The 27,397-nt window shown below is 41.6% G+C and overlaps 1 protein-coding gene across 4 annotated transcripts in view; it reads right to left on the minus strand.

Moving 5' to 3' along the window:
• LOC311013850 (ecto-NOX disulfide-thiol exchanger 2-like) overlaps positions 1-27,397 on the minus strand; it is a 160,740-nt gene that overhangs the window by 25,234 nt on the left and 108,109 nt on the right. For all 4 annotated transcript variants that reach the window (XM_084010108.1, XM_084010107.1, XM_084010106.1 and 1 more), the window contains exons 4-8: positions 24,374-24,529; positions 15,285-15,491; positions 12,564-12,797; positions 9,361-9,573; positions 1,899-2,005 (exon numbers count right to left, since the gene is read on the minus strand). In XM_084010108.1, the coding sequence (XP_083866234.1) occupies positions 1,899-2,005; positions 9,361-9,573; positions 12,564-12,797; positions 15,285-15,491; positions 24,374-24,529 (917 nt within the window). The remainder of the gene's footprint in view (positions 1-1,898; positions 2,006-9,360; positions 9,574-12,563; positions 12,798-15,284; positions 15,492-24,373; positions 24,530-27,397) is intronic.

Consider the following 27,397-nt stretch of genomic DNA (forward strand, 5'->3'; position numbering starts at 1 on the left):
TTCAGTCGCAGCAGCAGGAGACAACATCAGGACCCGAACACACGTTGATGCGGAGGCTACCGTCACTACACGGCGACGTTAACAACAATGCGTAGAGTCCCGGTGCTCCGCCTCGCAACAAATCAATATTCGTGGGTTAAAGTATAAAGTGTGATTAATGTATCACCACTCTAATGTGGACAGCTCCCGGCAGCGGCTCCGAATGCTTGTTAATGTCAGGATCTATTTCTGGAAACGTATTAGCATTTTCATAGTTCTGCAGGGGATGGAGCAGAATGAACGCTATTCTCTTTTGATACTGTACATGAATATTCACAAAGAATGGGGCCTCATTGACATTCAGCAAGAGAGAATGCTCAGCAGCTTGATTTGCGACGACATGCGTTTTTCCGTGTGTGGATAAATTGTACCAGCATGAAACCCTGCGTTGTTGATTCCACCCCAAAAATGCAGCACTTTCTACACTCGGGCTCGATCACATCGGAGCTAATGCTGCACTCTCTGTTGAAAACAACACGGAACAACGAAAATCCTCACCATAATTAACATGCCATTTGTTAGTTTAACATTAAACAATAATGAAAAAATAACGAAAAAAAGCCATGTGATTTTTCTGAAATAAATAATGAGATGGATAACCTCAATACCCCCCCCCCCCCCCCCAAATAAACAAGCAACAGTGCATTAATTTAACACTTTTCCTGTCAAATCAAATGTGACAGCAGACAGTTAAGAGCTTATGAGTCACCTGCTCATCTAGGACCAAAACCTCATCCAGAAGAAGACTCTTTCATTTAAACCTGCTATTAACATGAAGTCTCTTCATTCCACCTTTTCATGAGTAAATATTCCTATCGTCTTGATTGTGATTGCAATGTGATGTCATTTCATTTTCACCATTCATCACCAGGTTTATTCCCCGTCCATGCAGTACGAGCTAACCAGATTCAGAAAATCCAAACACCATTCTTGTTTCCTTTTAGCACAATTATGTTGTTAAAATGACGAGTTAAATTCTGCTTTGCTATCCTCTATCCTGCTCGTGTCCCAGAAAGACATATTCTCCTGATGTTTTGTCAAAAAAAAATCAGTATTACTTCTTTTTAAAATGAATATATGCATGTTGGAAAAAGACATTTATGTCCTCACACTCCAATTCCAAACTGGTTAAGTAGAAAGTAGATGGAATTATAGATCTTTTTGGTTGGACACTCTCTGCGTGACTATTCAACTGGCGGCCCAGAAGCAACCATCGAGTGGCCAAGCATGAATGAGTTTAATATATGACAGGTATGTCAAGTAAGTATATAGAGTATAAGAAGCAGCCATCAAGTGAGCCACCTGTCTCTTTTCTGAGGGTTGAACATGCACAGCACCGATTCACGACGCTGCCAATCATCTCTTTCACAAATCAGTTCCGACCACACTTACATTTTCAAAACATCTGGCTTTCGACAGTCACACGTGCTCAACTGTGTGTGTGTGTGTGTGTGTGTGAGAGAGAGAGAGAGAGAGGGGCGAGAAAGTGAAGAAGATATCAGAGAAGAGAGAGAGTGCACTATTGATTACTGATATTGCCACGTGTTATGGTTTTGTGCACTGATAGCTCTTTTTATTCTGTTTTGGCACTTTTTTTTTTTTTTTGCTACATACATTCACACTTGATTTAAACATTTTAATTGCCAAAAGCTTGCCGTTTTCTTTGTTTTGTTCAAGGCCCCCTCCCTGCTTTTTTATTCTACTCCGCTATTAAAAAAACACACTTTGGAAAAATCCACGAGCACAGTTCCTCTGTTTGACCGCAAAAGGTTCAAGTACAATACGTGTGGATCAAATCACTGCTCTGTACGTACCTGTAGATGCAGCGATACGAAGAAAACGAGAAAACAAATACCAACCTCAACCTGCGTGCGCCACAGGTCCAGGTTCTTCCGCTGAGCTTTGGAGAAATGGTCCCATGCCTTTTGTTTGGAGGCGGCATGGAAAACAGACACGATCTCTTCAACTGGCGAGGGAGAGATGTGTAGGAAGGGATGAAAGGAAGAGAAAGACAGAGGGAAGCAGTGATACAAGCTGCGTCTAAAACTTATTTGACAACATCATAAAAAAAGAACACAACGCCTTTAATCTCCTACTCCAAATATGTGTGTGCTTTTAATTATAAAATTACAGTAAAGTTCTCACTTTGGAAAAGCCGTCTTGACACCGGGTATCAAACCCTCCGGACTGTGAAGAACCCATGTGCTAGATTGTTTGTGTGTTTAAAGTTGAATGATATTATATAATTTAGGAGTGAGTTATTAATGCAGGGAGAGGAGAAGCAAACATGTTTCACTGTGTTTTGGTTCTGTGTCATCCCTTGACATAAAGATTTCCAATTCTCCCCTCCTATTAGTCTGCGCACACAAATAATTAATACTCGGCACAAACATTTTCTACACGCTTATTAGCTTAAAATGGTGCAGTTATTGGAGACACGGAAATGGTTGTTTTCTTTTTAAATTGGGTCTAATGGTAGTGCACATGAGAGATCCATAGTTTGTCAGGAAACATGGTGAGAGCTGAAACTCCCTCCTGTCCTTGAAATTCAAACTGTTTAATTTAATGTTTCATGCTAGATGTTGTTTTAAATGCTAAATGTAGCGTTATCAAATCATTTTCACATTCATGTCCAACTATTGTGTACTGTAACTTGATGCAACCATCTATTGAAACATTAACAGCATCTACTGGCCCCTAAACTGCATTTTATGTTGTGTATCAGTCTAAATACGTAATACTACGGGCGAAGCGAGACTAAAACTGGAAATAGGGTGTTATTCTTTGAGTGCAAATTGCATGAAAGCCTGCAGAGTGTTTGGCACTAGCAGATGGTAGGTTGACTCAAAAGCAAATAATAATAAAAAATAAAAAAAACGCTTCCATGTTTATTGTATTCCCTCAGGCAAGAGAAAACGTTTAACCAAAGAAGCAACGTCCTCTGTGTTACACAAAGCAATAGCGTTTATAGGAAATCTGGTTCTAATTTTAAGAGCCATTTGAGACGTGGGACATAATATTGTAAATGTTTACCGGCCAAACATGAGATTATATTGCTGTTGGGAGCCGTGAAGTCTCAGGCATGTCTATCTGTAACAACACTCACAGAGGCAAATGTGCGTTTGATTGGACTGGCCACGTTAATTAGGATTTGCTCAAAGGAGAAAATGCAGTTTGGATCAGTAGACTAAGACAAAAATATATTTTTCCATATCTGATGCCTGGTTATCTAATGCATGGTGGATATATGTGGATATATATATATATATATATATATATATATATATATATATATATATATATATATACACACACACACTGTACAGTCACATTCCCCAGTCGGCAATCAATACTGTGTTTTCAGCATAACAGTCTGGTTTTAAAGATACCTGTTATCTGGCAGCTAAGTGATATTGAGTCATTGAGAAAACAATCCCTCACCTGAAGCTAATGATCTCTGTGATTTCTGTCCAGGCCGGTAGGTATTCATTTACAATCACTACAATGCACTCACAAGATGCCAAGACTAACTACTCTGGTTGTTTTTCTGCTGACCAGCTGCCTTCCTGTTCTGGAGAGACCATCCTGCTACTTTGGAGGCGATCTCGTTAGACCACAGCTGAAGACGGTGAACTCAGCATTTCAAGCGAATAGATTCCTCCCATCGCTCAATGCAGTAACATTATAAAGACAACAAGCTGGCTGTAGGACTCCATGCACCTGCCATCATATGCTGTATCCTGTCTACTATTGATATGCTCAGGGTGAAGACTGCATCAGCACCAGGCCACATTATGAGTTATTGATATAACCATTTCCCTCCAAGGCGCCTGCGTTCATGTTATGGGTGTAGAGAGGCTCCTATATTGGACACTGCAGTTAAGCCTGAGAAAAAATGTCTGTATATAAGGTTGTGTGTGTATTACAGTACGTGGTGGTATTAATAATACATTTATTCACAGATTACTTCAGTTCCATTGGTCAATGGGGAATGGTGGACCACAGCAATATACTTTTTATCGTCACAATCACTTGCAATGTTTGTGTTGCAAGTGATCAAATGTGTTCCATTATTTAAAATGTCACAATGTGTGTTTCTATGTGAGCACATGTTGTTGGTTCTCCAGCTATATGGTAGATGTAAGTCTGTATCTACTAAATTTGTGTTGTTATGACAGGTGATCAATCATTGTTATCAGTCCCACATTGACATTAGTAGAATGTATTGTTCTTTCCAGTATTATTCTCTACTGTATTTTTCCAGGTATTGTTTACCCTACATATATTCATATCAGTATGTGGAGGTCTATGTCTCCACAGCACAGGCTGAACAATGAAAATGATCGCAGTAGGTTGTTAAGCTACTAAAAACAATATAACGTGATGTGTGACTCAATTTAAAACAAAAGTTTTAAATACTCTCAATGGCACTATGTGAGAGGACTGATTAATCAATTGGCTGAAAATAATAATCAAAATATCATATTTGTCATTACAAAGCCTGGAACCGAACCATAGCAAATATGGTAAGAGACACACAAGGAGGATAGAAAACAAAATGTCAGCTGGAGGAGACATGAATTTAAATGTTTTCATTTGAGAAATGGCCAAAACATTGGCAGAAAATAGAAAAAAAATATCCAACTGCCACAAATACATGTCATATTCACCTCACCCTTCTGGTGAGATGTGTCTTGGTTTTGGCAGCCCAACATTGAGGACCCTTTCTTTCACGGCAAAAGGATGACTGGACAACAGAGGAAGAGGATGCTTTAACTGGGCCTTTCCTCTTCCTTATCCGCCTCCCTGGAAACACTGAGTGTTGAAACAATCCCCCTGGTGAGAGCGAAGCACCAGGGAGACCTCTGCTATGCTTTGATGGAAGGCAGTCAAGCCTAGCAAGCCATGTCAGAAACCAGATGTGGTCAGGGGCCACAGTAGTAGCAATACTCCTGGTCAGGTTTTTCCATTTTCCCTAATAACAGGGACACAAGCATAAGGTCTCGTATTCCCTGACCGGTTAGCAGAAACGGGGGCGATATGGGGAGTCAGACCTTTATCAAATGGAGGAATGTCTCCGAAGCAGTGGCAGGTCTGGCAAAGCCTAATAGTGGTGCCAATATCTAGAACTCCTATGCTGGATCATGCTTTGTTGTCATCACTGTGGGACAGGAAATGTTTCCAGCAAGTAATGGTGGAAATCAGACTCAGACTGCCTGTCAGGATTGTTTATATGACAGGTAACATTCAGTTACATTCTAAGGAATATATGGAAGAAAGGGGCATGACTCCGACACAAAGTATGAATATAATTAATATAACACAATAGTCATCATCCAGTAACCCCAGATACGTTCTGGTCACATTACCATTAACATTAATGGTTTTACTGGGTCACATGTGTTGCTGCCAAGTCATTCTCTAAATTAAGTGGCAGTTTAACTTATCATTATAAGTAGTGTGACACCATCAGTTATTTTGTTATGTTTTTTTTGTTCATCAGTTATGTGACATTTATGTCACAAAGTTGGTAATTGCACGACCTTTTGTCCCCCCCGTAGCTATCAGTAGCTATCCCCAAATAACGGAAACGACAGATGGTGGAACAAGTTATTTGTAATATTGTAATATAACTGCGCTGTTATTAAAGTTCCAGAAAAAATGGTGGGAACTCTAATGGGCAAAAGAAAAAAGAGCCAAAGAAGGAGAAGAGGGAGAGAGATAAAAGTTGTCTCTTTTCACATAAAAAATAATAAGAAGAAAAAAAATCAAGGGGCGATGTCAAGAGCTCTTCAATGAAAAGTCATTCTCTTCCAGGTGACAGAAGTGTTAATGCCTATAATAATGTGTCCTTGGATGCCAGTCAAAAGTAGAGCCCAGTAAATATGGATGTGTCTTTTGTTTTGCATGGGTGGAAATACGGCGAGCCAACGACAAATTCACGATTAGCATAAGGATAAGAGAAAAGGTGTCTGGATGGATTATTGTGTTGGATGTGGGTGGCCTGTAATGAGAGTTATGCAGGAAGAAAGAGACTGTGAGGGTGACTGACAGAGAGAAAAAGAAATGAGAGAAAGAGGCAAAGAAAGAGAGAGTCCTTGGAGGTTGTAACCCACTTCAATGTGCCCTTTTGAAAGCATGTAGATATCAATACAAGCAAGCTGATCAATATGCATCAAGGATCCCGGAGGACGGATGCTCGCTATTGTTGTTTTCTGCCATTCAACTCACCATCCATAGTTCTGTCATGTTCCGCATGCAGGATACATTGTGATGCATCAGTGAAAAGAGTGCAGAACAGTGTAGCATAAAGATGACTGACTGAATGAGACAGAAACATGATGGAAGGGCACACCTTACATTTACATTCAACACAGTACTTGATCATTTACGGAATAATAATGAGGGTTTTATACTTAAATACATTTGTGATTTGTCATATTGGGACTTTATAATGTGAAAATTATGTAAAAATGTTACTGTTCTTTTTCCAACCAATTAGTACCAAGCAGGAGGGATTCTAGGAACAGAGCTTTATGGGTGCTGAGCAAATACTGTACATTTTCACATTATTTTGAAGTATCATTGCCACATTGTGAATAAAGAACATCAGACATTTGGGGAAATCGCTGTGACTGCTGAGCAAAAAAAGCCTTCACTTGGTTTTACAAAGTACTACAAATTAAATTGTATTAAAATGATTGTTGTTATTGTTCTATTTTCGTTGTTAAAATATTAAGTTTAAAGTAAACATACTGTCTATGGTTTTTTGACCATGTTTAAGCTTGTAAAACACAAGTTATTGTGTTATAAGTATTGCATTTTTTTGCAAATGATCTCTTTTTTTGCTGTATTCTTGTGTGCGAAAAGTAAAACATTTTATTTGTATTCATCACTAATGTAAAGTCTGTGTGTGTGTGTGTGTGTGTGTGTGTGTGTGTGTGTGTGTGTGTTTGTGTGAGAGAGAGTGTGTGGTTGCTGTGTATTTCTGTCATGGTATTTCTCTCTGGGTATTTGAGCATTTGATATGCTGTGTACCGCACGGTGACCTGTGATAAAGCAGCAGACTGCAGAGTGTCATGGGAATTACTGCAGCGCAGCGTGTTCGATTGCGCCTGTTACCCAAGTATGGCAATAACCGAATGGTAAATATGTGGGATGCAGAGCTTATTCTCCGGGGTCCTGCGACATAGGATAAATTGTTTCCTGAGCGCCCGTGTGCGTGATCGAGAGGGACACGCTCAATGAGCCCACATGCTCCTTAACCTGTGAACTCACCGTTAACATCCTGCTTCTGTGGCTGGTGGCCAATTTATATGAGGATACAATTTGACAACACATTTATCAGTAACATTCGGAATAGAGTGTAGCATGATACAGTACAATTACTAATAACCCAAGTGAAACGTTTGTTGGTGAATATAAAACACGATCCCTCTGGATTCATGTGGTGCTCAACATGGCCTCCCTGATAGATATTTAATGCATTCATTTCTAATGATGACTCACAGTTTGGCACACTCTGGTCAAAGCTTTCATGACACTTGTAATGAGTTTCCCCTTTTACCCCAGTGTGAACTGTGGAGCGAGGGATAACAGCTGCTTCAGTTGGAATCAAAGATCCTTTTATTTCGTCCCCAAATGACTCAAATCAAAGGCTGCTCATGTCACCAGCAAGCTCAGTGGGTTCTTTTTTTTTTTTTTTTCATTGTGGCCTGATAAATGTGTTGTGGTGCTACATTTGAGGAATAATTGCATATCCTGTTGAGGGGAAACAATTAGATAGTTTTGTGACATCCTTAAGTGGGTAGAAAAGTATTCGCTTTTCCCTATTTTTCTTGAATCACAGCGTGAGGTTTGGAAGTGGCAGTACTCATGGCTGAGTCATGACGGGCCTGCTGATTAATAAAGATGTCTGCGAGGCTGTCAACAGGGTCGGGCACAAACAAGTTCATTCAATGTTCTTCTGTTTTTGGCTGAACATGATGACGAACATGAACAGTTAATATTTCACCTCTTTATTGATCAATTAGTCACCCCGTGTTACTGTGAATGTGTGAAGAAAAACAATTTCTCACATGCCTTCGGTGTGAAGAATTAAAAAACAGAGAAAAGTCTTTATGAAAAGTAAACGGTGAACGTGTTTAACAACGGTGAAGCTACAGACATCCTTTTACAAACTTGGTCAGTATGATCCGAGGCTCATTCATCCAGTTGTTTGCTCTGTACTTTTCATTAAATCCTTTCAGACTCCTCCGGATTTGCATGGATGAGCGTTCATGCACAAACATGAGACCGTTTACAGAAGTATTTGAACTTTAAGCGAATATTCTTCATTCACCGTGGAGGCATGCCAGAAAAACAACCTTTCTTCAAGAACTCAAGGTGGAGGATTCAAACACAGGATGTTACTTTGATATGAAGCTCTAGCGTAGCAAAGACTGTACTTTTACATGCCGAGGCCAGCTGTTTTTTATACATCCTGTCAATCATTCCTCTCACACATGCTCACTCATGTTTCCAGCTGTTCTCATCAACTGGTCTCCTCTATCCAATAGACCAAGGACACACCTACCTTATAGCCTATCATCTTGCTGCTGTGCCTTCCCTCCACCTTTAGTATTTACGCAGCCCTCCGGCTCCCCATCAATGCAATGCCCAGTCTTCACAGATTCATCAGGTTCATCAGCCTCCTCAGGCTACCAGTCTCAGCAGAACCACCACCACTAGTGTCTGGACTCCACAGGGGGGTTTATCTCACTGCTGCTCCGGGCAGATGCCCTGTCGAGTCTAACCACCAAAGACTGTTAAAACACATCATCCCTAGAGAAATCAGTCTACTCCATTAAAGTCTCAAAAGTGGATTCCACAAGCAAGCGGCTGCACGTAGGGAGGTTAAGGCTTGTGCTCATCACAACCCAATGCTAGGCTTTTGTAGATTTTCATAAATTGAGGAACTATATCATTTCTAAAATATACCTATCGTCCACTTCATTATTCCTTTTGAATTGCACATTTTTATTACAAGTCAAGCACTTTGTAACTGTTTTTAAAAGGTGTTTCGTTACAGAGGAGACTTTAGAAGATGCAAAGAAGCTTTCACGGGTTTGAATTGTCGTTTGTTAGTTATGTTGCTATTGGCGACGTTATATGAAGTGTTCGCTGGTTAATTGGCATGAAAGCGGCAAAAGACTGAGTTGCATTGCAACTCACTGTGTATGCTGCATTACACTTGAAAATGTATGACAGATGTATTATACAAGTAAGTGAATGGTGTGGCATCCTGAAGTATAAATGTGTGAGTGTGCAGAGAGGACTCACATTGAGTCAGAATGCTGGTCATCGCAGTCTTGAACTTGTCTTTAGCCTCTTCCACCTCCTTCTCATGCTGACTCTTCTCGCTCATCAGCCGGCGGATGTGGCTGCTGGACGACTGGATCATGGAGTAGAAGTTGTTGGCGTTCCTGCGGTTGACTTCGCCTCGTTCCAGCCAGGTCAAGAGCACACGCACCGCTTCAGGAAACGCATTGTCATCTGGAGGAAGAAGGAGAGGAGACGAGGCGGGGAGAGCAAGAGTCTGGGTCAATATGAGCACATTCCCTCAGTGTATACCGTCGTCTGGGCAGGAGTGGAGGAGAAAGTAGTCTACATAAGAAAGGTAAAAAAACAAAACAAAGGAGAGTATAGAAAGTATCCACTTAAATCTGTCTGAGCATAAAGAGACAGGAGGGGAGAGTTACAGTGATCGGGATCACCGAAATCTGGAATCAATTTATGCTCCCCAACAAGATGGAGGCAACAAGTTCAACACACACACACACACACACACACACACACACACACACACACACACACACGCACATACACACACACACACACACACACACACACACACACACACACACACACACACACACACACACACACACACACACACACACACACACACACACACACACAGATGTTTCACAAAGGTGACAAGAAGCAAAAGAAATCCTCTCAACTGCTGAAATCCTTTCTAATTAATGTTGGTGCACTATTTGAATGTTTGTACAAGCTGTCTTAGCAACATCTATTGGAGCCGTGTGCTGGGTTGTTTCTAGGTGTCACAGAGGAGTGTCTGGGAAGAAAGAATGAGGACATGAAGATGATGAGATGAAAATATCTTCAAGAACTTGCTCTCATCTCGGCATGAAAGGAACAGAACAAATTAAATCAATGATTGAGGAGGGGAATTATCCCATATGTACAGCGAACGGTTGAGGTTAAATAAGAGGAAGTGTTGGGGTAAGATCAACCAGTCTTTCCTATAAATACCTTCAGTAAACAAGCCTTGTCAAATGCTTACAGAACAGGCAGGCGCAGAATAGCGACTGTTTACAAAGTTCAGGTTGTTAAGCAGCACTCCTGCTTTGTCTGGTGAATAATCAGCTGATGTCAGGAGACTTTATTGATTTGTATTGTTGTTATTCTGCTGTGCTTGTCCTGTGCTCCGCTGCCTCGCGGGGCTGCTTACAAGTCAGGAGGGATAAGAGGGAATACGCTTGTCGGGAAATTCCTCAGTTTTTTACTCACGTTAAGGCAATTCTTTTTTTTGTTTTGTTTTCTGAAAAGTTCCGTTTAAATATATATATTTGGCATTTTGAAATGTGCAAATTTCCTGTACAGAAATCGGAACACAGGTTCAAAATGTTTTGGATATCTTTTATCTTTATCTTTTTATCACTCAAAGAAAATCTATTTTGCCATGTATGAATGTAAGAATATGTATATAGACGTCTTATGGAAGCAAAATAGCCCAAAATCTTAAAATTGACCAGTGCATGGAAACAGTGTTTTTGTCTCGATTTAAACCAGGTTCTGAAGATGCTCTCTCTCTCTCAGACACACACACACACACACACACACACACACACACACACACACACGCACACACACACACACACACACAGAGAAGGCTTCAGACAGCTTGCATGAATGATGATCTATCACAGCAACACCTTTCAAATCGAGGTGTTATCTCATGATTCCCTGAGGGTGTTCCTGTTTGTTTGTAGGCAGACTGGTCTCAAAGCTCCCTGCAGCAGCGTTATTAATAGACAATCTGGAGGAATATTAGTGCTCTTCGATCACTGACAGCCAGAGGCCGGATAGATTCAGATTTTAATTTAATGGGTCTTCAGCTGAGGCGTGAGCATAAATACACAAATTCTAATATGAGAATGTATTCAAAAACAAATACCCCATAAGAACTTCTCGCCTCTTTGTTTCTTTGTGTTTTCCTTTTTATCCACAGTTCAGAGCTACTCCAATAAGAACAGATGGGATAGTGACTTCAAATCTGCAACAAAAAATGATTCCGAACACAATATTTTACCAAAGAGATACTTTTTTCCTACAGTGTGTGTCATTGAGTAAACAAACAGTGCTGTGAACAGCTGTAGGAAAAATACCCAGTGAATGGTGCAACATTTTAGCAACAATATCCTTTTCAGGTGAAAACTCCTGCTGAATTTTTGCAATTCATTTTGTTCTGCAATGCCTTTATTTCTTTATTCGAACAGATTTGAAAATATGATGTGAATTGCACAAGCAAATAAATAAAAAAAAAAAGTTGGTCCAATCACTAGAAAATGGAAAAGTTGATCGAAAAAAATTTGACCTTTCCTCCATCAATCTGGAGAAAATATGAGAATGGTGGTGGTTAAGTGGTCAATTAGTACACATTTGAATAAAAAGGCAGGAAACGATGAACACTCCATGTCTAGCAAATCTCTTGAGCTATTTCAGGGCATGAGCACTCCTGGTTTTAATGTTACAGTAAGGAGGGATGCTGTGGACTGGGATGTCACTGTGGATCAACAAGGAACCTCTTGCCACTGATGTTTGATTACATTAAGGATTTAAAATGCTCAACAAGCATTCCAGAGGCCCCTTCAAGCCCACCCTCTCCTTAAATGTGCTCTGCACACCGATGGGGACTATACTGGAGCATGCAGGGCATTTAAATATTTTAAATTACATTACAACTCCTTGCAGTCAAGGAATATGATTAACAAGTATCGAGTCACACTTTAAATTCTCAGTAGGAAGGAGAAGTACGAGGCATTCAAATGAGGCAAAAGTCTGCAGACACTGAAATGTCAAGTGTGTTTAGATTACTGTCACTGCTGGCTCTGTCTGAATACATTTACAAATCTTCATGTTTGAATGATCTGCACCAGGTTACATTTTGGAGGTGGTAAATATTTAAGTTATTTCAAGAGGCCATCTGAGCAGCAACGCTTTGAGCTAAATGCTCATGTCTGCATGTTATATTAAAATTAAGATCAAGTTCATCTCAATTGAAGAATTTGGTCGTTAAGTACCAGACAAATTAATATTTTGATAACTAAGTTCTTAAATCCACCCCGAGGACATGTATCAGTGTCTGTACCACATTTCATAGCAATCCACCCAGAAGTGGAGAATTTCAGTCTGGACTGAAGTGGTGGAAGGCCTGACTGGCATGTTTGTCTACAGACCTTTGATCTTGTCTCCCAGCTGGCTGCACTCGTGCTCCGAGTAGTGGACGATGGGAGGAGGGGAGGGCGGCCGGAGGAGATCCTCCTCTATCTTGCGCCGGTGCCTCTCCTCTCGGGCCAACATGCGCTGGTGACACTCCCACTCATAAAGGTCGTCCCTGGCCTGGGCGAAGTCCACGTGGAGACAACCCGAGTCCTTTTTGTCTGTGCTGGAGCCCAAACGGATACGGTAACCTGGGGAGGGAAAGGACAGCTTTGACAGGAAGTTGATTTAAAAAAGTAGAATTACCACTGTCACGGTTATGTCTCCACTGACCAGTCAAGTTGCAGTTTACATGCATGTCTGTCCAAAATGTAATCACTTGTATCCTATTAAACATTTCTGCGAAATAACTAACATGTATTATTGAGCTTTGGCCAAATATACAGTGGCCGTTGACCAAGTTTTAGTGAGATATGTTCATTAGGATGGACAACCCAAACTCGTCTCAGAAGCATAAATAGATGAGATCTGAGGAAAACATGGACATAGAGATAGAGAGAAATGGAGGACATGGAAGATAGCTGAGACACAGACAGCAACAGGGTGAAATATCAATTCTTATCAATGCCTACTCAGATTCAAATGAACCGCAAATAGACAGAGATAAGCACAGACAGAAGAAGAAGCACAAATAGGCAGCTATACAGAGATAGGAAGACAAAAGGCTATTCACAGAGACACGTGTACACGTGGGTATCAGGCAAGGTTAAATTGATCAACTTGTCCTCATTTTCCTTCAGGAACGACCCGATTTACACGCCCTCTTTGTTCTCACCATGCATCCCGTTTGTGCAGCTGCACTGCAGGTGTGCAGGCCGATATATAGACGGACCGAAGCTGAGCAGGTCACTTGAGCTTTTAAGTCTGTATGCATGCGAGCGTGAGACACTGATTACGGTGGTGGTCTCGGATAAACACGGCCTCCCACCAGACACTCAAAGCTGATTTCCACTGCCTTGGTGTGTGGGTGGGAAGCACAATCACATTGTTTTGTAAACTGATCAGTCTGGATGATCTGCGAGAGGTAAGTGCAAACTCACAGACCAGTAAAACAAGCTCGGTGAGCCCCGGGGTCAGCCTCTCCTCCAAAAACGTATGAACACACTCTCTCATCGGAGGAACGCAGAGATGAAGTTGGATGTGGAGAGGAGAAGAAAGATATGAATGTAAGTTCTGCTCTCCCTGCTCATGGCTCTCGGTTTGCTTCAATATTTCATAGCGGGAGAGCAAAGTGTGCTGTGGCCGATGTAGCTGTGTGTGTGTGTGTGTGTGTGCGTGTGTGTGTGAGTGTTTTTTCGGGAGAAGAGTGTTACAGAAAGTAGTATTTATGAGAGAGCGACACAGGTCTGTCATCTCACTAATATATGGACTTATAGCCCCAGTCTTACTGTAGAGAAGAGGTGGATGAAATCACACACACAGACCCGGACCGTGGCGCACACACGTTAAATAATGCAGAGGGTATTATTGCAGTGGCTGCTCTTTTAAATGAGCTTTGTGAAGAGGGAATATACGGCCAGCAAGGAGAGATTTAAGGTATCTGGCAGGAGGGATGGAGATGAAATAATAATAAAAAAGCTGGTTTCACAAGACAAATAGTGGGGCCTGATTCCTCTTAAGGAGAAAGTGGCGGATGGATTTAAAGGATATAACATGTGAGCAAATTCATTTGACTGATGGCGTGATCCTGAAACAAGAGGGTTTCTACATTGTGACTGTGATTCTGACTGCATGCACATGTGACTGTAAAGTCTAATATAGTCAACGTCTCCATTTGTAGCAGAGGAACTGGTATTACTGGATGAGATGGTGTGTTCAGAAGGAAAGCATTTGGAACAGTTTGGAATCTGTAGCAATCACTCCAGCAAATTGGGGTGAAAGATGCATCCATGCAAGTGTCAACTTGAGCAAAAAAATTCTAATCCCAAGCCTTGATGACTCTCATAATCGACCATAAAGAGAGAGAAAAAGGAAATGGCTGCAAAGAAAAGAATGGCCAGAAAGGCCTGCTGAGTACTGAGTCTATGTAAACCACCTCCTTCAAGGTCCTGATTCCAGATTGTTATGTGGCCCCTTCCTTCTCAGTAACACCTCAATTAGCTGATGGAAGAATGTTTAACGCATTAAAACATTTACTGTGTAGAATACGATGCATACTTTACATCTGATTACAAATCCTGCTCTTGTTCCTTCAACTACATACCCAGTGTTGTTCACTTTCCAAACAATTTGTATGGAGTCCATCTATCCGTCCCTTCAGTCTGCCCCTGAAACAAATCTATCTACCCATCCGTCCAACTGTCCTGACTGAATGCGTGAGGCTGTAGAATTGTAGCGCTGAATGATGGATATCAGCCCTTTCATTTCCATCAGACTAAAGGTTAACAGCTCATCATTCTTCCTCCACCTGAGGTGAAGGAGTGCCGGGCCACTGATAGCAGTGGACTGACAATGTGAGGAGGCCTCTACAGATTCAATATTGTCCAGACCTGTAAGAAAGAAAGCTGTTATCCTCTGACCTTTAAGCCCAATGCATACCTCCAAACAAGGTTGGGGGTTTGATGGGGTTTCACATCAGTGAGGATTGAGAATCTAAGCAACATGCTAAATGTCTAACGGATGGCTAACCGGACATAAAAAGTATAAAAGAGATAGTTTCTAGAGTGGAGATTTCTTACCAGAGAGGAGGAGAGCCTTGTCCACGGTAAACTCCTCTGCAAACCGGATATGGCAGAAGTTTTTCTTGCTCTTTCTGACAGCAGCAATATCCCCACACTGTCCAAAGACCTCCATGATGAGCTGCTCGGTGGCGTTCTCGGGCAGACCGCCGACAAAGACCGTCTTACAGCCTGGAGGGCGTTCCCTCGTGACCGGAGGTGGAAGGTCTGTCAAACATGGAGAAAGCAGAGAAAAGAGGTACATTTAATTCTTTTGAAGATACATTAGTAATCCTAAACTCAAATAACATAAACGGCTCCAGGAAATACACAGGAAGATAACCTGAGCCACACAATCTCCTATAGCGGCGCCCCCTGCAGGCATGGACCATGATTCCTCTCAGTGTGTACGGCCCCCAAAGGTAGCTTCTTCCTCACCTCAGATCTCGATGCCCAGCCATGTCTCCTCAGCAACAGTTAGTGTTTGTGTGTGGGTGTGTATTTGTGTGTGTATGTTTATGTGTGTGGGTGTGTATGTCTCTGTGTATCTCTGTCTATATATTTGTGGGGGTGGGAGGTTTTGGTTTCGTGGTGTTCTTTGTTGCTCACATCTTGTTTTGTTTTTGTTTTGTTCGTTTTTATTTTTTGTGAGGCACTTTGTGCTACTATATGTATGAAAAGTGCCATATAAATAAAGTCTGATTTGATTTGATTTGATATCTGGAGTCTGATTGGACATGGATGGTTAGCCAATGAATGAAAGGATAAACTGGTGTAATATGGTCCCATTTTGTCGAGGTTTAACTAAAATGATTGCTGGAGCATTCTGGACCTTCTGAAGAGTTTTAGCATCAACACGCAGCAGGCATGACAACAAAACGTGAATTATGGTCTCTGAATCAGCCATGGATGGAAAATACAGACATTGTATTATGTTGCGTAGGTGATTTCATCTGCTGATCAAAAGAGAGGGTTGAACCAAAATAAAACCAAGACGCTTGGCTTCTTCTCAGTTAAACAGTCTTTCAGTACAGGAAATTATGTGCCATCCAGCCAAGCAGGCCTCTAATAGTTTGGGAATGTGCCTTTGCAGACACAGATGAGTATCATCACAGTAGCAGTTGAAATTAATTCCATGACTGCACATAATTCCGACAAGGTGTTAAATATACAGAGAAAAAAGCAGAGGGTCGAGAACATTATATATAATAGTTACCTTCAATGTTTTTGTGTTATAAGACAATCAGCGGATTTGTGAGGCACTTCACTGCCAGTGGTAGGCCTGATAATCCGATTTTTGTGATTATCATATGTAGAGATGTTGTGGATATACAGCGGGGGAGGGAGACCGTCTCCATGCTGTTAACTGGGCTTTCAGTCTGATCATATTTACTAGCTGGACATATAAATTAGCGAGAGGGTTTCAAGTTCACACCAGGTATAAACCTAGCAGGATGTCTACTCACCTGCAACCTGTGGAGCAATAAGTCTCCAATGTCAAACGTGATGTAAACAATATTTTCTATGTTGATATCAATCTCAGCAGGTTAGGGCGACCACAGAGAGAAGGCCAATTAACAGTACCAGATCCCTGCTCACTGCAAGAACAAGCCTAACCCTTACAATGTAATGATGAGATGTAGAGCAGAGGACAGACCTCTCTATGACCAAACAATGATGAGAATATAATGAAAAGGGACAACGTAGTACAATACGCTTGAGTCCAGTCTAGTTTAAATTACAGAGAAAATCATGTCGCACCATCCCGAGCACGATAATCAAAACCATTTGTCCGCCGAGAGCTAGATCCTTTTGTGTCCATCATTTGAAGCATGAAGGACGGTACTGACTGAACAAAGATAAATGTTGACTGATCTTATCTCAGAAAGAGCAGGCTTTCCATGGATGATATGAGGGAGCGTTTTAGTCTGCACAAGGGAAACTGGACTGATGCTAAATAATCAGGCCTACAATGTTTGCACTGTTATCTAACTGAGAAAATGTATTAAAAAAGCATAAAAATAACATATTACAATTCAACAGCAGTGGAAACTGCAAATGCACAAATGATCAATTCAATTTCAACAAAATTGAATACTTTAACCATCCTGAAGATCATTTACTGCAGGGTTGTTGGATTAGACTCTTATTTCTTACTTACTTACTTACTTACTTATTTCAGCTTGGCATCTAAACTGGCAGCATTTCTCAGTAAAGAATTACAGATATTAATTTAATCTGATCTTAAAATAAGTGGGAAAAAAAATTAAACCAGTTGCCAGAAAAATGTTGCCATTTATGGAAACCATGAGTTACTTTGGCTGTTGACCTTTCAACAGTAAAATAACATAGCATAATAACATAGCATAATAACATAGCGTGATAACATAGCGTGATAACATAGCGTGATAACATAGCGTGATAACATAGCGTGATAACATAGCGTAATAACATAGCGTAATAACATATCGTAACAATTAAAATACCGTAACTACTGTGAATAAAGAACAAGCGCTGTTAGTGGACTTTCTTACATAATGAAATATAACATGACAAAATTAACATTACATAAGAATCACAAAGTCAGTGTTTACTTTTTGTTTTGCACGGGACACGGACAATGGTGTCCTGAGTGAAAGTCCTCGGTGTGTCTGACCCTCCCTCTTTGCTCTATGCTCACAATTACACCACATAACTTTCTTTTCTGTACTTTCTATATTTTATGTCACCTACTCTGACTGCAAAAATGAAAAATGTATTCATAGTTTGCAGACATGAAAAAGTTTTAAATTACGGCTTCAAAAGCAGAGGTTAACAAATATGTGGTAGTAGTCAAATAAAAGGCAAATAAACTGTGCAAACATGTTGTAGCTTTGAAAAATAAAATTTAAATATGTTTATATATATATATATATTCACAAAGGCATAGTGACATTTACTGAATGACACACAGAACAAATTGGACAGCACTTATGTGGAAAGTACCTCAAGCAGCACTTTCCCATGGCTATAAAGCTGTGGCCTAAATCATACGAGTTTCCATCAATCACCTTCTAAATGAGAAAAAATACAGTGTACTTTACATTCCGCACTCAAAAGGTTGGACATGAAATTTTAAATTACGAGCCCAAGAGGAGCCATTATCCAGTCCTGTAGCTTTAGTGCTGGGGGAGCCCGTAGCAAAGTTATGGTAGTAACATCAAAGCTACTTTATGGCGGTGTCCTCCTCGTGTCACAGCTTGCTCTGGCACTCGGCCCAAATGCCTCCGTCCCCTGACCTTGGCGATGATGATGGCATTAAAAGTGGAACATGCACATATACAAAGCCAGAAAACACAATCCGACAGACACACACACACACACACACTGACGCTAGGAAAGTACCAAGGTGATAGTTTCCCCGCCTTTACTTTGCAGTCAGCAAAACATGCTGCGCTTCATTGCATGATTCAGCATTAAATTTCTGGCGTTCTGGCGTCTGGAGTTTAGCTGATGAGCGAGGAGGACAATATAAAAGGACAACAAGGCAACAATCTGACATTTAGCTGACATCCTTGATTCATAAAAGCCTGGCTTTAAAACTTTTTTTGTTTTTCCCAGACACACTGGAGATGTGACTGCATTACCAAATGTTTGGCTTTGAAAGGAGGATGAAATCTATACTGGGGAGATTTTAGAAACGTAGGCACATAGACAGGAGGGTTCTGAAGGGCATCTTTGGTCTTTTACTTGAGGGTAATTACAGACAGACAAGGCTGACATCCATGAAAAAGTGTTGGAAAAAGATGAGCCGGAGGAACTGATGACCATTAAAGACTCTCACAAAGCAGTTCCCTGAAGCAGCGTATTAAATGGCAGTCCCAAGTGTTAAAATGGGTTTATGTTTGTGGGTATGGGAGTTGAGTTGAAGACAGAGACAAAGATTAATCAAAAGAGCACAGTCCGTTTATAAAAAAAGAGCTTTCCTGCTCTCTCATTTGTCTCAACTGTAGATATAAATATGAAATAAAAAAATATGGAAGGAATCCTGCTGTCTGTCTTTATTTGGCGACCAAAATTACATCTCCTTCAACCTGTGGGTCCTAACCCAGTCTTTATGAATGACTGACATATAGTATATAGGAGAAACATAAAGATAAAGATGCTGATATGAACATAGAAGACAGAGAGAGAGAGAGAGAGAGAGAGAGAGAGAGAGAGAGAGAGAGAGAGAGAGAGAGAGAGACAATGCTGTTCAGTTAAAGGTCAGTGAGAAAGAAGCAGCGTGTGCTGGTCGAGGTGAAGTAGCTGGGGGTCCTGCTTCCTGTGATAGCTGCCATATGCAACATGCTGCCCTCTATCCCCATCACACACACACACACACACACACACACACACACACACACACACACACACACACACACACACACACACACACACACACACACACACACACACACACACACACACCACCTTAGGAAATGGAGCAGTGACTCACAATCATCCTCTAACTTTGCACATCCTTTAACATCCTCTATGTTCTCCCTATTTGTCCCCCCGTCACATATCATATATCAATACCTTATGATAAACCTTTTTAAAAAATAACTTTAAAGCAAGATGCAGGTCAGTTATCCACTGTGGCCCCCTGCGTTGCCCCCTGTGGTGGAGCTTTATCATGCTTTGACTTCCTTAGAAGAACCCCAGAGGCTTCAGTTACAGCGGAAATCTACCAGCGAGCCAAGAACTCGCCTCAATGGCTCCGGTCCGTGCAAATGTCTCCCCATCTGTTCAAATAAATTGCTGCATTAAATGCCGACCATGAAATGCTGTTATTTAGATGGCACTCACCCTTTATTCTCTTCAACAATGTCGGCTATTGAGGAATGTCTCTTCTTATTGATTTCAAGGGGCAGTTTTGACACCCTCTTAGTCTATTGTGGAAGGAGACAGCATCATCTTTCAAAGGGGGAAAAAGTGCTTCTCTTTCATGTTGGGAGTAAATTGACTTTCTCTGCAAGCTAACTTTCTCGACTGAGAGTCGATGGCACACTTCATGCCTTAAAGGTGACATGCCAATAACGAACAGAAAGGGATTCCATAGAACCAAATATCTCATTTTGAGAGCAGAGAATTCACACTGGCATTCAGGTCCACAATGTTATGTGAGAATTCACTCGTTTACAAAAGGCATTCCAATGTGGTGAAAAAAATAAAGAAATCTCTGCCGCGGGCCAATAATGATAATCGTCATCTAATGAAAAAGAGGCATCTTTCCACAAAATTAGAAATGGAATAGACATGATTTAACAAGTGGTCAGTGCATTGAGAAAAGCAAAAAGCTTCCTCCATTAGGCTGTTGATTCGGGGAGAAATAGCTCATCTCTTTGGACACATCAATAGACTTTCTAAACGAGCATCAGAGAAAATGAATAACCCAATTCAATGTAAAATGGAGTTATCAGTTCTGACAGTGTGGTAGTTGCTTATGCACTTAATGCTTATCTTTTCCAATCAGTGGAAGAACTGGCAGCGAACTTTAAACCGAGAGACCTCAGTGAATGATACAGCAAGTTTGTTTTTCATCAGTCAGACTGATGAAGATAAAACGACACCAAGCCAAGCTTTGTGTAGTAACCGCCTCCAATCCTCCATCCAACTCTCACTCACGTCACATGACACAATAACAAACAAATCAGATCATACAAAAGGTAAAGACGAACGTTTTACATTCTCTGTATCCTTTCCATAATGTAGTCAGATACTAATAATGACACTCTAAGCCTGTCAGCGGTAAAATCAACACCTTTAATGAACATGAATTGATCGTTACGTGTGATAACATTCCTGCCGTCTGCAGTCTTCTCCTTTAATATTGGACCAACTTCAAAAATTGTTGTTTTCATTCCTCAAATACCAGAGTTACTGAATAAAATGTCTAGATTTGAGATTTGGGGCGGCCGGTGGTGCAGTGGTTAGGGCAGCTGCCCCATGTACAGAGGCTTAACGTCCTCGACGCGGTGGTCCAGGGTTTGAATCCAGCCCGGGATGTATTTCCCGCATGTCTCCCCCCCCCCCTCCCTCTCCCCCAATTTCCTCTCTATAATAAAAGGCTTGACAGGCTCTCCGCCTGAAAACATAATCTTAAAAAAAAAAGGTCTAGAGATTTGGAACCCTGCTATTAGAGATAACAACATTAACATATTTAAGAGCTTCAGACTAAATCACAACCATGGCTTAAACAGAGGAGAATTTGTGAACACCCTGATATTTCCTTTTGCTGTTCATAATCATCATTTTCAGTCATCATTCTAAATTGTTTTTTCAATCACTGTCTGTAATTGTTGTTCGCAGCAGTATGTCTGTTTTATTGTAGGTCTCTATGTCTGTATTAACCTGTTGTGTTGTATTAACGGTTTTATCTCTTCAAGCCTCAACAGGGACATGGTCTTCAAATAATCTAGAGGTCCTACGTGCATACACTGCATCAGTTTCCTTTATTGTTCCAGGATAGTCCCATTGAGATTCAAAATGTCTTTTCTAGAGCGAGTCCCGGCCCAAACTGCAGCATACCAGTTTTACACCTAAAAGCCCAAACAACAGATGTAAAAACATCATCTTAACATACCACCGGGTGGATGCTTTTATCCAAAGTGCTTTACAAAGTAGCATGAGTGCTTATATTTTATATGCGAGTGGCCCTTAGGAGATGGAGTCCTTAACCTTACAGTGTACGTGCCGTCTGTAGCCGCTGAGCTGCATACAGAATCCCAGCTTGTGTGTTAAAAAACACTTAACTTAGCTGTTTATTTGACATATTTTCTCATATACATATTAACAAAAGACTCAGCAGGTGAAGCAAAGGCTTGGGTTGAATAATAATCTTTTAGTAACAGGGCTCTTGTTCCTGCATGAGGACAAAAAGTGAAGGACATGTGAAAGAATGTAACCTTAGGTCACACAGTGAGTGTTTATGGCAGGTTCTTGGTAAAAGTCTGGCTCCTCATTGAGCCTCAGGATTAGAAGGAACTCTGTGTAAGGTACGCTGTTTTTCATCCATGTGCTCGTCCTTCATTATTAGAGTGGAAAGGCCTAAAGGTGTGGAGAAAATCTTCATTAATGAATTTAATATGCGTTCTACATTTTTCTGTCTGCATTAAACTGTGACAGCGATGCTTGATACAAAGGGGTGTAGACTGAACTCGAACACACTCGGTATCAAAGGCAGACTCCCACGCTGGTTGTAGAGAGCAACTCGCACTAATAGTGGAGGTGGAAACTTGATGTCTTCTCTATCCGACATGTGAGGCTGCCTTGAAACAGCCTCCAGACAGACAGTTTTCTCTGGCGGAAGGGAGGAAGTTCCTCCCAGAGGGAGTGAGCACAAGGATGATGTTTAATTATTCATGGAATTCAACTGTGAAGGAAATGTAACTGAAAATTAATTTTTTAAAGCAATTAGTTCAGTTTTAGTTATGTGTATTTGCACAGGAATATTAAAAACCAACATCATAACATAGCACTAGTGAGTGCCTACTGAGGGAAATGACATGGAAAAAATAAGTCAACATCGACTTTTAGTTTGACACGGGACAAGAACACTGGTCAACTGGGTGAATGTCTGTTTGTTTTCCCATCTGGCTTCCATGTTTGGAAGATGTGACGATTCAAAGAGACACCATCGCATTGATTCCAAGTGCTATAAACCCCATAAAGTCATCAAGCAGTCCGAATAATGCCGTTGCAACATTACCCACAATGGCCCCATAAAGAGATAAAAAGGCGAGATTACCTCTGTATAAAGGAATCATCTAGCAGCATATATTGTTATATCACCTAATCCAATTTTGCGATACTTTGGCAAATGTATTGAAATTAAATAATACATTTGCGCAGCATGTTGGCTTAAATTGCAGTGGCATTTCATGAACGGATATGAGGAGGACTGGCACTTGGTGTCACAGAGGCGACGGCCCCCGTGGGAGCCATCCCAGGACAACCTCTGTGTGCAGGAACAGTGCTCAGTTCCTATTCCACTACTCTGCTGCTCAGTTTTATATAATATTGGCTGTTTAAATGTTGTTGACCTGCCATTTCGTATGGTCAACACTTTCTCCCGATTAAGGCGGAGAGCTCGCTTTTACAATCCTAAGATAAATTCCTCCATTTATTCCTTCAGCAAACAGATTAACCCGGTCACCATGAACCACCTATAATGGCCCACAAGGGAGAGTACTACGAGTGAAAATTACACTTAATTATGAGGACTTTTTCATTCATCCTTATTTTCTTTTCTCATTTTGCGACCGTTCAAGCATGTATGGCATAATATCATCCAACACTTCATATGAAAAATGTCCATGTGTGCATTCATGCAACGGTCAGAGCCAGACAGAGACTTTTGAACTGGAAGTAGTATCTGGAAGACTCAGAGGTGATCAGGTAATTAAGTGGATGTGACCCTTTAGACATGAGGTGGAGGGGAGAGGAGATGCGGTATATGATAGAGAGAGAGAGAGACATATGTGTATATGGTGCGGTACTGCGAGCAGGTGACGAGAGAGAAGGGCGAGTTGAGCCGAGAAGAGGACAGAGTCCATCACCTCTTTGGCCTGGCATATTGAAGACAGCAGCAATGTGTTCTGTGTTCCCAGAGGTCACTCCTCCAATTAAACATTCACAGGCATCACACAAGTGCACACCACACACACACACACACACACACACACACACACACACACACACACACACACACACACACACACACACACACACACACACACACACACACACACACACCTTAACAGCTACTTTAATCTCAGCCCCTCCCCTCCCCTCTTTCCTGATGAAGCGTGAATGTAAATCAGTTATGCTCTGCCGGCTAAAGGTGGGTGAGAGTTATTAAAGGTGACAATAGGGAAGAATACAAATTTTTTCCCTTCATTGTCACACAATTTCTAGCTGAGTGCTGCATAGGTGTCTATCCACAGCCTGAGGGTGGGGAAAGGGATGAGTCATCGTTAATGGACGCTACTGCACCGGTAAATAAAACATGCTCCAGGCGCCCCGACGGCGGTTCGGCAACGCTTATATTCCTTACAACATCAGTGATGACGTACTATGGGACTTACTGGGGTTGGGAGGAAACAGGGTGCAGCTCTGGCAGTGGATGATCTCCTTGACAACCGACGCATCCTGGGAGAGGGGCGGGGGCGCCAGGCCGAGGCCGGGCATCATGGGATTTGCAGGGGTAATGCCAGTCATCAGTCCAAGACTAGGGTCAAAATCTGGAGTCGGGAGAGAAACATGGATGAGAATACACAGCGAGGAAGCGCTGGGGAAGCAGTGACACACAGTGTACACGTGAAGAAACGAGCTGTTTGTCTCCTCGCTGCTATTCACTCACAGCTAACCTTTCCTGTGACACCATTTGAGCACATGCTGGCTGCTTCATGTTGCATTTTACATTGTGTACTTACTCCTTGAACACGGAGCGACACTTCTGTCAACAGTACACACAAGTAGTTTATAAATAACTGACTATATCAGACACTCATGAATAAATCATCTGACAAAAACATGAATATTTAAACTATTTTTACATTGTCTCTTGTCTTTTTTTTTACCTTCTTCCTCTCCTCTATTACCCACTCTCTCTCTCACGTGTGCTCTATCTCCCCCCTCTTTAGTCTTTGAATGGTGACCCGTGACATCACAAAGAAATGTGAGAGGCTATTTTGGCAAATACTGATATAGACTGCACCCGTACTCTCACACATTCCCAGATTTTTATTTTTTTTTGCATGGAAATAGATCGCCCTCTCCCATGAGTCTCCCCTGCACCTGCAGCAGACAGCGGCACAGACGGGATGTGTGCATGTGTGTGTGTAGGCAATGTTTTGCAAGCCAAGCCTCCGTCCCCATGAGTGACGACAACTCGACTGAGACAAAACTGAAATGAAACCCTGACAAAACACTGATGCAACAGTTGCTCAAGAGGACTAACACAGAGGATTTCTCTTTCTGGAAGAGTCAACAGAAAATGGAAGTTGAGTTTGATAATGCGGTGGAGGAGAGTGAGAGAGGGAATGGTAGAAGATATCAGCGACACAACTGCGGAACTAAACACCATAAAGATGAAGAGCAGCGATACTGCGGTGGTTTGGCTGGCTATCTCTGTCTCCTGTTGATGACCCTGACATCCGTCTCTAAGCAGGGGACAGACGGGGAGGACACAGGTGATAATGAAAACGGCGGAGCGACGGATGGCTTCCTCTGGTGAGGTGGAGGGGCGGAAGATGGATACCACGGATGGAGAGAGATAAGTGAAGCAGTAAAAAGAGAAACAGAGCCATAAAATCTGATCCAATTATAACTACGGCATACCCGGATGTTTTGCATTAAAACTTTATCTCTAGTCGGCATCTGCCGGGGTCGTCGCAGGTGTCGCTAATTGTATGCATATCTGTATTTGTTGAGATAGAAAAACAATAGCTGGCTGCTGTTAAGCAGTGCATGCTGTTCAAAATGTTTTGTATTCCGGTTTAACTTTGTTTATCTGATTCATGTTTTAGAACAAGAGTCTAATCAGCACAAGAACGTTCCATGAAGTTTGAAGAGGCTTTGCTTTCAACAGCATTACTCTGCTAAAGTGAGGTAACTCTGGAAGAAGGAAGGCAGGATATGTTCACTGCTCTGCACTTTACCCTAATGGATCATTTATCCCACTATCGTGTTGATTTTCATACTCTGAAATTAAATTAAACTAATGGTTGTATGGGTGGAGGATGTTTGGTAGTAATGCTCCTCTCTTGTGGATAAAGCTCCCAGTTTGAGTCCGGGAGGCACACACACTCTCCAGATATAAGAGTAGGCTTTCCTCGTTTCAGTGTTCAGAGTTAGGGCTGGCTCAGACTTGCCTTGGACCAGCCCCTAGTTAAGCTGCTATAGGCCTAGGATGCTGAGAGACTACCCAGGGTCTTTCAATTACAATATGATTGTTATACCAAGTCACCACTCAAAGTTGAGGTTTATGCTACCGTGACATCATGGGAATCGCCAGTTTGGGCCAAATCTGTTTCTTTAGATATACATCTTACCATGAAATTTAAAAAAAATCCTATATCATTCATGTCCACTACAGTCGAGCAGCGTTTTATTTATCATCTTTTTTTGGGTCCTTCAATCATCTGTGAGGTGAGAATATCACATTTCCTCAAATCCACGGTGACAGAAAGCATGTGTCCTGATCATAGTTCAGCCTCCTCTGTGAGGTTGCTGACATGTCTGTCAGCCCAAGTGTCAAACACGCTGGATGTCAACGGGGGAAACAATGCCAGCAGCTGCCTCACGAGAACTTTAGCTATCGACACTAACAGAAACAAAGACTTACATCGCACTACTCTGCACTCATCTTTCCCGTTTTCTACATCATATGAGCTCCTTATGAGACATAATCCAAACCGTTCAAAGCACTATTTATTTACTGTGAGTAGACACTGAAGATGGAAAAAAAAGTTCCAGAAATTCCTCTTTTCAGTCAAAACACAAAGGCACCTCCTGTCATAGATATGTGTGAAAACCAAGTGGGAGAGAAGAAACTGGACGTGGACGTTATTGTTACTCTGTACACGCATGACTTTTCACCATCACTGACAGTTTATACTAGCGCAAGCCCATATCCCCATATGGGTTACACCCTGAATTGATACGACCAGTCATCTGAGAATGTGAGCAGCATTTATAAACTGAGCATGAAGCCCTGTTCAGCTTTGTGCCATGGATATGAACAAAATCATTAATACGTATGCAATTTTTCAGTAAAAACGTGATCCAGTCTGCACCCATCTGTTTGTACTTTCTGCACTAAAGAAGGAATAAGGCTCTGTCTGACCCGGGGAAGCATCGCCATCAGACAAAAAGTCGTCTCCAGGGTTACGTCCCCGCCTCACCTGCTTCTAGCACTCTCTGAACTCAGCTCAGTACGCTACTATCAACAGACATGATCTGCCTGCTCAGGGCTGAGTATCTCTGTGTGTTTGTGCCTTCTTCCTGCACATTTCTCTGTCGGTACTGTGTTTATCTGTTTTGCTCCATTTGTTTTGCCAAGGTAATCCTATCAGACTCCAAGCAGATATATACCTCTACAAGAGCTT

The sequence above is a fragment of the Eutrigla gurnardus genome (assembly GCF_963514095.1).
Source record: "Eutrigla gurnardus genome assembly, chromosome: 5".
Lineage (NCBI taxonomy): Eukaryota > Metazoa > Chordata > Actinopteri > Perciformes > Triglidae > Eutrigla > Eutrigla gurnardus.